This window comes from Zootoca vivipara, chromosome 15 (assembly GCF_965207765.1).
Source record: "Zootoca vivipara chromosome 15, rZooViv2.hap1.1, whole genome shotgun sequence".
NCBI lineage: Eukaryota > Metazoa > Chordata > Lepidosauria > Squamata > Lacertidae > Zootoca > Zootoca vivipara.
The window spans coordinates 22,384,101-22,398,233 of NC_142598.1; the positions used below are offsets into that span (position 1 = coordinate 22,384,101).

The 14,133-nt window shown below is 45.0% G+C and overlaps 1 protein-coding gene across 7 annotated transcripts in view; it reads right to left on the bottom strand.

Annotated features, from left to right (window-relative positions):
* Positions 1 to 8,299: 8,299 nt before the first annotated feature.
* CLCN1 (chloride voltage-gated channel 1) overlaps positions 8,300 to 14,133 on the bottom strand; it is a 93,298-nt gene continuing 87,464 nt past the window's right edge. For all 7 annotated transcript variants that reach the window (XM_035140599.3, XM_035140600.3, XM_060269034.2 and 4 more), the window contains 3 exons: positions 11,752 to 11,856; positions 10,569 to 10,655; positions 8,300 to 9,945 (listed from right to left, as the gene is read on the bottom strand). In XM_035140599.3, coding sequence (XP_034996490.3) covers positions 9,517 to 9,945; positions 10,569 to 10,655; positions 11,752 to 11,856 — 621 coding nt within the window. In that variant the 3' untranslated portion in view covers positions 8,300 to 9,516. The remainder of the gene's footprint in view (positions 9,946 to 10,568; positions 10,656 to 11,751; positions 11,857 to 14,133) is intronic.

A 14,133-nucleotide genomic window follows, 5' to 3' on the forward strand; every position in this document is an offset into this window, starting at 1 on the left:
TCTACTTCAGTTTGTAGAATATGTAAGACTTTCCCCAAGCGCTCTGAATAATTCATGTACAACCTCTGCTTTGTAAGACTTCAACAAATTATCAGGGTGGCTTGCACAAGGTGACTTGTGCAGTTAGAATACCAAGTAGCCAAAGTGCATAATAAAGAATGCATACCTTAGTATAGGCAGCATACAGCAGAGTTAAAAGAAAATCAAATTAGAAGAAAAATACAACAAAAGGCTGGAAAAACAGAAAAAGAACTGGCTTGAAGCTAGAATGACATTAAGGCAGGAGCCAGCCGAGCCTCTCTAAGGAGAACATTTTCAACCGCCATCATGACAAACCTATAAGTTAGACAAGTATGTCTTGGCCTCATTTCATCACTGGAGCAGATGATGCTGGGGGGGTAGCAGTTCACCCAAATGCTGTTGAACATAAAAAGCTGCCTTACACAGAGTCATACCGTTGGTCCATTTTACTCCATATCGTCTGCACTCACAGTGGTCCTCTTAAGATTGCATCCTCGCCCTGCTTGGAGATGCTGAAAATGGAACCCAGGGCCTTCTACCGCCTAAGCTATGGCCCGCCCCAGGATTTCATGGCAGAGATACTTCAACCCAGAACTTCCCAACTCGCAGCACATTCTCTTCACCAGTAAATTGCACTAGTTTCTTTGACAGCTTGCCCTCGGTAGAGCAGACTGAGGCTGTGGTAATTTCCATGTGTGATTGACGAGCTCGGAAATGGAATGGCTTAGACAGAGAGATTTCAGGCTAATATGTGTGGCTTTAGTTTCAGTGTGTTTGGCAGGATAGCCTGGGTTTAATAGGCTTTGATAACCCTGTTCAGGCATTCACCCCACATGTGGGTCAAATTGCAGGGGGAGCGGAGGGGCCCTTGTTGGCCTTGCTGCCTTCTGCCACATTTGTGTTGCTCCGCTTCCCCTCGGTGAGCTAGAGAGGTGACTTCAATGACAGGGAGCCTGCCCTAGCCATGCGTGTGGCATAAATGCCTCAACAGAGGGCTTTGTTAGCTGCTTGAGTGGCTCTGAGCACAAGCAGGTGCTGCGATTGTGTGTTTCCTCTCTTGATCCAGCTTACAGGGCTGCATGTATTTAGTCTCAAACATAGTGCCCAAAGGGGAGGGAGGGCTAAGATGACTCCACCTCTTCAACAGACACACTCAAGTTTGGCCTGATCTGAAATGAAACCATCCCACTTCCACTTCCGGGACTGTTCATCCAGCAGTTGCTAATGATGCTATTCAGCAGTGTTTCCCAAACTTGGGTCTCCAGCTGTTGTTGGACTACAACTCCCACGAGCCCTAGCTAGCAGGACCAGTGTTCGGGATGATGGGAATTGTAGTCCAAAAACAGCTAGAGGCCCAAGTTTGGGAAACACTGCTATTCAGGACGGAGAGGGTGGCATCTTGGTTTATTTCCCCCTTACCAAACAGCTGATCAGGGTGGTTTCTGGGAAGCTTTTCTGCATAAGTTCCATCAAAATGAGCCAGTGCATAATGGATCCTCTTCATTTCAATGGAACTTGTGTTGTTCTGTTTTAACGAATTGCACTTTATGGGTTTCCAGGTATGGTCTGAAAGCACATGAAGCCGCCACCTTGTTGAAGCTAAACAGGTCTGGCTCTGAGCAATGCCGGCATGCCAGGCTATCTGGGAACCACAAATATAATGCCTTGTGTTCAACGATGAACACAAGAAAAATGGGATATAGATGTAAGAAAAGAAATAAATAAGATACGTTAGTGGGAGGGTGTCATTTGGGGGTTTTTTTCCAACGCAGTCCTATCTTAGACTGGCCTAGAGTGAAAATAATTTTCTGTAGTTGTTGGACAGCCTCTAAAACAAGAAGTGTTGTACAACCAGCCATTGTGGCCCACAAACCAGCGTGCGGTGGAAGGCAAAGTTGGACGTTGACTATTGCCTCTGTTTACCATCCTTTCTCTGGCTCCTTTGATAAGATTGAAGTCTGAGTCTCAGGTAGCTAAGCCGTGGCTGAGCTGGTGCCCTCGTTTCAGGGTTTTGTGGTCATGTAACAAATAGGTGGCAAGACGTCATATGGAGGTGGGTGATTTGGTTGCAAAAGGAGTGGAATTCTGTAGCCGATTTCCACCTGAATGTCACCTTTTCATGCATCAAATCAGCTCCGGCACCAGAGGTTTTGCTGCAGCCTTGCTCTGGGTCTTCCTTTGATTTCATATGCAGGAGGGAGGGATACTTATTCTGGAACATCCACTTACCCAAGACCTTATTTCTGTTTTCTTTTTTTTTAAAAAAAGCATGAAATGCTTAGGAGAAGTTTTTATTGTAGCTATACAAGAATAGAGCTCTTTATTTAATGGTGGCACAACCCTTGGCTGAGACCAATTCATATAAAAGCCATGGGAGTGGGAAGTGAGAAGGAAACATGCAAGTACGGTATTTCCACCCTCTCCTCCCCAAACTGGTTTCCCCCCAGTTGTTTTCTCCTTGCAGTGCTTGCACGGTCTCAAGCCCCTGTAGGGAGTGACATGGCAGAGTAAAAAATTTTAGTGGAGGAAAGAGAAAGAGAGAGAGAAGCACTGGAAGTGTTTACTCCACTCTTGTCTGAACGCTCCTCCAGACAAAATAGAGGGTTCTAACTTAGACTTCTCCCCAAAATAGTTTTTCCATGTGCAAGGAAGTTTTTGTATGGAAGAGTGTTCAGTCACGTGGACCCCCAGTTGTAGCCTGAAGTGGTACAGTCCGTATGCAGACTTATCACTTCAGTGCTAAAAAGAAAGAAAAAGGGCTTCCGTGTTCTCTGAAATGGGTTCAACTTTCTTTCCACATGTTCCAGGTCAAGCTTACCCAAACCCTTTTTCCACAGCCATCTCTTCAGATCCAGAATGCCTTTTCCCTAAAGTCAACAACCGTTTATGTCTGGGTTTTGTTCAGAATTCCATTTGAGCAACTTTTGCTCCGATTCCTTCTGTTGTTTCCAGAAACCATGCTATGTGTGAGACAGAAACAATTTTGTGAATATAAGCTACTATCCTTTAATATTTATCTGGTTTATTTGGTGCTGTGCATGAAGTGGTGGAATCCTTGGGGTCCTCCCAGCTACAAAATGAGCCTCAAAAATAATTTTGCAATGAGCAAATTCTCTTTTTTTAAACAGCTCTTTTCAGGGGTGGGCAGGGGGGTACTACAGATTACAGGGGTTGTGTGCAAGGGAGCAATGGGGACTGATCTATTTAAGCACGTTTAAAAGTTACCAAAGGTTTGGGGCTTAAGTTTGGGTGGTTTCTTTTTTAAAAAAAACAAACAATATATGAATTGCATCAGGAGATTACGAGGAGGGGGGGGGGCAGCTCTAAGTCCTTTTCCTGCTCTGAATTTCTGAACAAGGGGTGAAGCATAGAATTTTCCCATCCTTTACGGATGACATTTATTGAGGTCTGTGACTTTTCAGGGAGAAAGGAGGGTAATAGGAAAGAGCAGGACAAGACGTGGGTCTACAGTTGTAACCCTCTCACCACTACCGACACCCCTTCTGTCTAGGGGAGGGGGAAGCCCCCTACCAGACAGACAAACAAACAAACAAAAAAACAGATTTGCCTTTGGTCTTCCAGCTCCAAAATGTCTTCGCTTGAAACTTTTTCGCTGGTTATTCTGCGCATGTTTTGATAATGTGACTTATGAGAATTATATCTTCTATAAATATATATTATATATATACCATATATATAAATATATATATGTAACTATACAAATAGATATAAAAAACTATACGGCGCCCATGCCTGGTTGTGGTTCACACCCACTGAGGTTGAGGGAACATGGCCTGGAAGGGCATGTATGAACCTCGTGAAGTTATTGTTATTAAACAGCACGTGGTTTTGCCATTGTGGTTGGTGGAAGTGTGTTTTATTTCTGTGCGGGAGGTCTTACCAGATGCACTGTGCGTATTCTGAAAGGGAAGGGGTGGGGAGCAGGAGAAAAGGATGGAAAAATGTGGCCGGGCTGAAAAAGCACCAAAGATGTAAAACCCACCCACCCACACTTCCACAAAATCTCTCCTTTTGCGTAGACAAAGGATTGCTTTTCTCCATCGAGTTAGAAAAATGGCACTGTGGTATTCTCAGTTCATGTCTGGCAGACATTACTACCTTTTTGACTTGCAGAATACTGGCCATTTCTAGGTCACCGAATGGCCGTAAACACCATCCAAAAGGGCAACCATGTTTCTCCCCTCCTCCATAAGGTCTGTAAAACTTGCCTTAGTTCATGTCACAATAGCACACATTTCCCTGCCAGTAGAGCACGAGACTCTTAATCCCAGGGTCGTGGGTTCAAGCCCCATGTTCGGTGAAAGAGTCCTGCATTGCGAGGGGTTGGACTAGATGGCCCTCATGGCACCTTCCGACTCTACGATTCTATGAAAAGCCAATTGCAGGGTTAGGGGTGGTAGGAAAGATAGCGAGGACATAACGATGGCATAACCTGAGGTAGTGCCCACTAGACCTTTTTGGAGGGGAATGGGCTGGGAAATGGACCCACGGTTGCGATTTCTGACTGTTCCCATCCTGGTGCCCTCCAGCTGCTTGAGACTACAAATCCCATCAGCACCAGGTCGGGAAAGGTTGGTTTATAGTGATGTTGTTTGGGGGGCTTAGGTTGTGTCTTTGCATTGGCCAAGCTCCCAAGCAACTAAAAGATGTAGTATATTTAGCCAAACGACGCGGTGTATATTTTAAAATAAGACAAAGTTTAATGTTTCTGTTCTTTAACTTTACATACATTGTTAGACGTTAGGATTTTCATTTTTGGGCTCCCCCTTCAATCGATGGAGATGATGCTCAGACACTGCCTGATACTAATGAAAGGTAATATGACCTGTTGCCAGAAAACAGCCTTTTTGACAGTGGAGATCCTGGCCTGGCCCAACGAGCCTTGTAACTTCCTTGCCCTGTCCCCTCCCCTGCCTCAGAATGACATTCCATTACAGTCACATTGTATATGAAACATTGGGGATGGGGGAATCGATCCATGAAATAATGCAGCATGACCCAGAAGAGGAGTACAGTTCTAAGAGGCAAGATCAAGAGGCAAACAAACAGAGCGGAGCAACTTCCAAGAAGCACACTTCTCCTGCATGCTAACCAAGGCCTGTGCTGTCAATGAAGACACTTCCGTCCATACATGTGAGCAAGACCATTATCAGAAGAATTCCCCCCCCCCCAACTCCGAGAAGTGCACCTTGACAGGTACTCGACATTTTATGTATCCCCTGCATAATAATAATAATAATAATAATAATAATAATAATAATAATAATAATAATAATAATATACCACCTGTTGAGATTGTTGGCCTAGAAACCAATAACCCAACCTGAAAAGCTAATGGGTACATCCCAGACCCTTCAAAACATAGGGAAGACATCTGAAGGCAGCCCTGTTTAGGGAAGTTTTTAATGTGTGACATTTTAATGTATTTTAATCTTTGTTGGCAGCTGCCCAGAGTGGCTGGGGAAACCCAGCCAGATGGGTGGGGTACAAATAATATATTATTATTATTATTATTATTATTATTATTGACACACACAAAATACGAGTAACATACATAACATTCTTGCAGTTGTGTTGTGGTTTCTTTTTTAATCCTACTTTATACCTTATTGGCCTACGTCTGGGCTGTACAATTTCACACTGCTGACACTGCAGAAAGGGGTGCTCGGTAGCTTTACCTATGAAATCCTATATGGAGGTGCATTCAGTTCTATAAGTCCCCACCCACTCCTGCTCCCGAAAGCAGTGGGACACAGACATGGGCTGATGCTTTCCATGAGAACCAGGCCATATTCTGTTTGGGTTCTGTTTGTTTTCTTAAGTAAAACGTCCAAGTGCTGTCACTGTGTTCACAGAATGTGTATCTTAACATTTGTATGTATTAATAAAAATATTTTCTATGTGTCATTGTAACTTGGATGCATATTTTGACATATTTATTTATTGTATGGATTTGTGTGCTGCTGCAAAAAAACCCAGGTGGCTCACATTAGTTAAGCCAAAATTGTTACTATTCTCCAAGGTGTGCACATATGCAGCTGCCTGTGAGTTTGCCTTAGCTTTCCACTAGGAGCTTGCAAAAGCTTGCAAAATCCCCAGAGGACTCAGCGTTTGAGATGCTGGCCTAATTCTTACAGCGGCAGTAGCCCCGCATCTGGACTGTAACACCCGCCTGATGCTGAGTTTTCTATGCGAGAAGAACTTTGGGGTGGAGAATTCAAACATGTGAACTTCCACATACAGTCTGAAAGGGTGCTTGCCCAGAAGCAGGCTTCCTGCTTCAAGAACTAGGCATCTAAAGGCAGGTTTGCAGGGCGCTGATGGTAGGGCTACAGGTGCAGCAGACATGAGAGGCAAGTACAAGAGGAATAAAAACAGTTTTTGCTGTTGACTCCCTGTGCCATGTTTACTGCTTGGCAGGCACTATGCAGTTCTTGCCTTCCATATCCACAGCTGGAAACTGCAGAGCACTGAAGTGCATGCAGATGGCAAACAAACTAGGCACGTTTGGTAGCAGACCTCTCTATTTTTGCTTCCCTTTCCCCACAGATTTTGGAATCTGCCTAGAGCTCAGAACTGTCTAACCTTGAAATCTGCCCAGAATCACGTTTAAATAACTGGGTTATTTTTTTATTACTAAAAAAATCACTATCCCCTTTGTGATGTATGCATATGTCAGAATCCCCATTCCACGCACACTCCTCTTTAACAGCAGTGAATGTGTCACCAACAGGTTGCTTAAATGTTAAGATGCAGCTGACCTGTCATTAATCCTGCGCATACACCCTTGGGCCTGACCACATGGGGATTTTGTCTGCAACCGAGCATACTGATTTGCCACAAGCTCCCTGGGAACTGAGATGCTGCTCATATACTAGAACAGGTGAATTGCTGGCAAAGGACAGCGAGCTGTACCAAAACGCTGTCCAAAATGGTTCTGATGGAGTTGGGGTAGGTAGACAACTGATGTCAAGCCCAGTACAGACAGGATTGCCACCATCGATCTCTCTCCCAGAAGGGCTCCTAACAACTGCATGGCAGACAAACTCAGTAGGTTATTTGTTTCCTAGCGGTTACTGAATTTCCAAGTAGCATGCAGCTGTTGAAAACATGCCCACGCACACCCAAATGTGCCATTTCTGAGCCTAAGAAACTACCATCACATGAGTGTATTCATAAATGTCCTTTCCAGTGTTTTCTCCATGTGTATGAGACAGCTTTCGGGCTGGTGATTTCTGCTTGTAATAACTTTGTTTTTATTTCCCCATGGAACTGTCCAAGAGGGCTGGAGAATTCTAAAAACGGTAAACATTGCATGTTATCCATTTCACATAGGCAGGCCAGGCACTTTACTCCTCCAGGTGGTATTCACCTGCATGTGCAAGAAATGCCAATGCAGATCCTCCTCTCTAGTAAGCCAAGGCTTGCTCAGGAGTAGGAGCATGCATAACTGAGACCACTTCACAGCCAGTGGCTGAGGAGCTTGGTGAAGCTGTGTGGAGGCATTGGGGGTTGAGCAAAGGCAGATCTAGTTGAACTTTTGGGGCGTCGCAGCTGCAAAGTCCAACGGATGGTGCCGGATGTTAGCGTTGCACAGAGAGCATATATACTGGTGTAGAAGAGTGCACAAAAATGCTAAACCTAACATACAAAATGCATTACATTAGGGATAATTGCATACAAAAATGTGTGTATTAGAAATTGGCCCTAAAGTGTTGGTGAATTTTAATGAGGGCTTTTTTATTTTTATTTTTTAAAAAAGCAAACAGATGCGGTGAACTGAAATTAGTGCAGGAAAAATGAGGAACCGAGAGGAACCAAAAGTGACTGATTCACCCACCCTAACTGAGCAGCGAGGGAACTGGAGTGCAGGATTGGAGGACACAGCTAAGACTTTGGGGAGGATCAAACTGTGTTTGTAATGGCTAGCTCAAGAGGCAGGCATTTCCCCCCCTTTTAGATACTACCCACTTAAAACAGGGTCAGCCGTCATTCTCTCTCGGGAAATGTCATTGCAGATTGTTCATAATAGAATGTTCAGCACCTTTGCCAAACTTCAAGTTTTGGGGAGAAGCCATGGCTGTTAAACTGGTGGAAAGCCTATAGGCAACTGTAATAGAGATGTGCTCACGGAAGCAGCAACTGTTTCTTCTTCCACTTGCCACACCTCTTGTCACATCCGTTTCTTCACAGGAATTCTAGTTATTAAGACAACTGCTTTGCGTAAGTGTCCATCATGTCGTGATAAAAACGTAAAAAAACACAAAACCATTTAAGACTGTGTGCTACCTTGCTCAAACTTTTGCCTTGCTAATGATCAGAATACTTCAGAATACTACCCTTTCTAGTTGTATCATTTGGCTTACAACCTTCAGATAAAGCTGGAGCCATTAGGTTTGCCAGAGATGGCTTCTGCATAGGTCTCCCTACCTGGGTGGGAAGCTATATGGGAACAATGCGCTGTGCATATTCTCATTTCTCTATTCCAACAGATGTGGTGGTGGTGGTGGTTGAATTTGTTTTTATTAATAGATTTCCTGGGGTTGAGGTGGGGGGCACTAATTGATTGGCTTGCAGGGAGTCAGATTAATTCCCCTTCTTCCCTCTCAGCAATCCAAAGCAGGATTTTAAAAGACTTCTGCAAACAGAGCCCTGGTTGTGTTACCTTTCCTACAGTGAGTCAGGGCACTGCGTTTTTCCTTCATTTAATTTTCACATCTCCAAGAAATATACAAAACAAGTGATCAGGCTGAGCAACTGCCTTCCTACTGCTGCCTTCTGTTTCTCCAGTGGGCGGGGCAGAGATTGAGCTTGGCTTTTAAATTCCATAACAACCCCTGACCTGAACCACACACTTGAGTGGGATACTGTACAGTATATTGGAAAAATGATGTGATTTCCGGATGGGAACATTGGACAAGGATGGGTCCGGAAAAGCAGCAGAAAAAAACACAAGTGGCTTCAAGTTGCAATTCTCAGGAGAGGGGCTTCTGAGATGTGCAAAGTGGTAAAGGCGAGGCAGTTTCACACCGGGAGCACGAAGGGAAGGGCACCATCGCATAAATTATCCAATTATGGGCCTGTTGACAACCTGGGTTGCATTCTTTCCACAGCCAGTCTAGGTTAAATCCTTTGTCTACTTCCTCTCTAAGCTAAGTATTTAATCAAGCAAGGCGAGGAAAATGTTGGTGGCCATGTCATTTAGTCTGAAGAGAGGTTTCTGCACTGCCTGCCGTGACCATCTCTCCACAGGGGATGGAGCCCTATGGAATGCCTAACACAGCATGGTAATCAAAGTACACCCCACCCCATTGATAGTGGCAGAAGGAAGAGTCAGCCCACGGAGCCAAGGCTCTCCAGTGCGAATTGCCATCCATTAGTGCCAGAGAAGCTGCCCACAGGCCCTTCCTCGAAGCGCAAGTATGGCAGGAGTAGCTTGGGTGAAGGGGCAAGATGGGCGCCTCCTCTGTACAATTATAGTGGCACGTCGTCGTCGTCGTCATCCTCAGACACGTCTCTGGGGCGCAGGTTGAGGTCCTTCAGGATGCCTGAGATGTTCTCAGCAGCTGGGCCAGAAAGCTCCATTTCCTCCAGTTCCATATCAGCAGCTGAGGCAGAGCGTACCACCGCCTTCCCTCCACTGGGGGCAGGAGAGGGTGGCGGGAAGGGAGAGCTAGGGGCCACCGGGCTCTCTGTCCCTGAGTCTGCTGCGGTACTGCTGGGAGCTGCTGCTGCCGCCGCAGCCGCCGCCGCTGCCACATCACTGTCCCGCTTGCTCCACATCTGTGCAGTCCACTTGGCCTGCTCCTTGCCACCCGCCGTCTGGGTAGTGTCACGGAAGCTGGCCAGGGGAGGACGAAGGTGAACACCAGAGCTTGTGGTGCCCTCAATCGCTTTCTGGAGCTGAGAGTTACAGAGACAGGGAATGAACAGATGCCCCACCACCACCAAATAAACAAGTCTGCAGTTGTTCAGGAGACCTGGAAAACTCCAACATTCATTGAGTGCTTGGCACCTCCTTGGCAGATGGAGGTGGGTATGGCTATAAATGAGTCCATCTCGAATCAAAAGATCAGAAAATATCAATGCAAAGGATGCTGGGTCTCAATTTGTGGAAATTGTACTTGGCCATATCTACACCACAGATATCAGTGGTTTGAGCAGATTTTGTGTCATCCCAGGGAACCCTGACAATGACAGTTCTAGAAGCCTTTAATAAACAATCATAAGCACCGTCACTAAGCTAACATCCCAGTAGTGGGGCAACTGAGACAAAACAAGCAGGAACTCACTGGAACTAAGTTCCGGCACCTCTTTCTAGAAAGATAGGACTGGATAAAACCAGTGTTAATGTACAAACATGGCAAGACTGCATTGATCATACCTCTCTTTAAAACTATTTGTCTGCCTTGAATTGTAGTGGGTGAAACTTTTACTCCTCTAGGCAAGAGCCAACTGGCATTGGACAATGCAATGGCTATCTGAGACTGATCAAAGGAATACAAAGGTAGCAAAGTTAAATTTACCTCTTCCAGGGCAATCACGCCTCTCAGCTTCCCCATACTGGTTACATAGGCATGGCTGAGTCCCAGCAATGAAAACAAGGTGTGTGTCTGTGAGAGGGGAGAGATAAGACAGTTTCTATCAGTGAGAAAAGAGAACAGGCCGGTCATTGTAGATTCATGGGGAATCTGAATCGGACGTGGTGGATTTTGTTGCACCCAAGTCCAGAAGAGAAAATTCAGCAAAGCCAAGAGATGAAATCTTTGTGCTTGGACTTGAACCATTAATGGTGCAGATCCCACCTACTTTAATGTTTTGTTGGTGTTGAGAAGAAATTGTGGCAAGCCAGCTGGTATTAAGCATAACATAATTACTGGTAATGTAGCATAAGAACCATAACTACAGAAACTGAATTACAGATTATGTTTTTGTCTGAATCTGATGAGCACTTCTGTACTAAATGTGACCCTCCAAGCTCAACCCAGGTCACTGCCAGGTGTGTTGACTTGTCAGGTGCTTGAGAACCTTTTGTGTCTGCCCCTCCTCCCCCATAAGTCCAGGCAAGCAGCATAAACAGACGAATGGCACCACATAAGTTGGGTGACCCACCAAAGGTTCAACAAACCCAGGGCTTTTTTTCAGGGGGAACTCATTGGCACTCTCAGGTGGGTGCCATTGCCATTCTGTGAGAAAGGGAGAGGCGTTCATGGTGAGTTCCGGCACCTGAATGGCACTGAACAATCCTCTTGTTTATGGAGCTCACCTGAAACTAAAAAACCCTAAAGTTCTCAAATACCTGGCAGCTCACAGTAGACTGTTGGTGATGGCTGTGCTCCACTTGGGAATCACAAGTCATCCAGCTTATGGTCAGGAATGGCTGTGCATTCCAGGGGAGGTGGAAAGGGAGGAGAGGTGATGAGGCATGGATGCATGTCTTTGTGTCTGTAAAATCATGGCATGGCCCCTACAACAGGAAGGTCTGAGAGTTCTGTCTTTGGCTGTTTGTCTCTTGCATATGTGAAAAAGGAGCACCAAGTAACCCCAATGCCAGCAATTCTTGGCTTTGTGACTATGAAATACAATTTTGACCAAGAGTTGTTAAAAAAAAAGTAGACAAGATTGGAAAGCAAGAGGAGGGCTGGGGACTGTGGGGGCTGGCCAAAGAGGGCGGTGGAGGACGGAAAGGGACAGGGCAGCGACACTCACCTTGTGCAGGGATGTCCTCTCCACCAGCTGAAAGGGCGAGGGGTCTATGCGGCAGCTGTTGAAGCACACGTTTTTCTCTAGCTCCTCCTGCTCCCAAGCTTCTATCTGACACAGGAAAGATGCATTCACACACAGAGGTTGCACTCCTATCTTTTCCCAGGCTGCTGCTGCTGCCCATATCTCATATAGACCATATATCCTCTACCTTCCTTGGGTCATTTCAGGCAGGCTCCTCAGACAACGTTTCCTGCACTTAGTGCCCTGGAAGCCTGCCTGAAGCCATTTCTAATGGGGATGAAGTTCTCCTTATTTCCTGTCTTCCTTGCAAGTCTCTCCTACCCCTTTCACCCTTGTTGCCTGTTGTGCTTGGAACTCCTTGTCAGAACAACTTCCCCTCTTCCCAGCCGACCTTTTCCACAAAGCCTATGGGTTTAACTCATTAGTCCTCATCCCCACTACGGAAACTAATTCTTCTTTGGAGATCACTCATAGCCGAGTAAAATTGTCTTCCATAAACACAGTCTTAACAGTGAGTCCGTAAGTGACTGTGGAGGCCAATTCTGGTCCCACATGTCCTTCCACAGTGGGGACATAGGTTTCCGGGTGGGAGTTGATCATGGTGAGGGTTTGCCAAGCGTGCCTTCCTCTTAGCATGTTTCTTCTTTTCGTCCTGAGTTTGAGTGTCTTCAAAGCCCATGACACCTTTGGTAAAGGCTGCTCTCCAGTTGGAGCACTCTCAGGCCAGTGTTTCCCAGTTGTCGGTGCTTATACTGCATTTTTTAAAGATTTGCCTTAAGAGAGTCTTCACTGAAACTAATAAGTTTCATATCTGAAGCATTTTCCCTGCCTTGAATTCTGAGCACTGCAATTTGTTATGGATTACTGGGAATTGCAGCTCTATGAGGGGTAAACTACAGTTCCCACCAGAATTCTTTGGAGGGGGAAAATGTTCTTTGAAGGTATAGCGTGTACACAGCTCAAGTTTGTCCTGGGTCAGACTAGACATCAAAGTAGCAATTTAGACCTTGTGTCCTCACCAATATGCCACCTGAGCAAATAATGAGAGAAGGTATAAACCCTATGGCTATGCTGGTTTATGACCGTGATAAAGAATTGATTTCATTTGTTATGGACCCTTCTCTCAGGACATTATAGGCACACTAACGAAGAGTTAATGATCTAGGCTGCAGTCCTGTTCATGGCTATGTGGGGCTGATGGGGTATAAGAAGCAAGACAGATTAAAATAGTTTCATTTCCTTTTTTGCAAATTAAATTTGAAAGGAGCTGTCTCCCTAAACCTTGCTGACAATCTTTATTAGAATCCACTCACCCAAAAATATCTGAGACGGTTCTCTTAGTTCACATCTAGGGCCGTGTATGCAGTTTACCTTTTTTATTTTATTTTAAATAATTTTTATTAAATTTTACATAATTTTATCATCAATGTATCATTCACAAAACAGAAAAGAAAAAATACTATTCCCAAATCTCCCCCCCCCTCGCGACTTCCCTCAACTTCCTCTTCTGTTTGTTGTTGGTTTTTTACATATTAATTTCTCCTGCTTCTAACTTTAAATGTCTTTAAAATAGTTATTATTGTCCTCTTGGTATTTTAACATCATTGTTATATTTTCTGTATCTATTTTGGTAATTGTAAGTGTTTAATCAAAACCTACTAGTGAGTCCATTTCACAGCATTGTTTCCGTAGGTATGACATAAATGGTTCCCAATCTTTCTTAAAGTTTCAGCATATTCCATCATTTACGCAACTTACCTTTAAAACACATTTCCTGCCTCAAAGAATTCTGCTTTAGAGGCAGAGCAGAAGCTTCAATATGTGTAGCTGACCTGAATGCATATATGTGTCGTCCTACTTTTCCCTCCATCTTCCTCCCTCTAGGTTAAATTTTAGATTGTAATAATAATAATAATAATTTGTTATTTATACCCCGCCCATCTGGCTGGGTTTCCCCAGCCACTCTGGGCGGCTTCCAACAGAAAAATAAAACACAGTATTAAACATTAAAAGCCTCCCTGAACAGGGCTGCCTTCAGATGTCTTCTAAAAGTCTGGTAGTTGTTTTCCTCTTTGACATCTGTTGGGAGGGCGTTCTACAGGGCAGGCGCCACCACCGAGAAGGCCCTCTGCCTAGTTCCCTGCAACTTGGCTTCTCGCAACGAGGGAACCGCCAGAAGGCCCTCGGTGCTGGACCTCAGTGTCCGGGCAGAATGATGGAGGTGGAGACGCTCCTTCAGGTATACTGGACCGAGGCCATTTGGGGCTTTAAAGGGCGCTGCTTACTGTTCATTGTTATGCAAAGCACAAAAGCCCCAACTTCTTGCCAACTGAGAAAGGGGGCAAATCTTGCAATTTCTTTCCA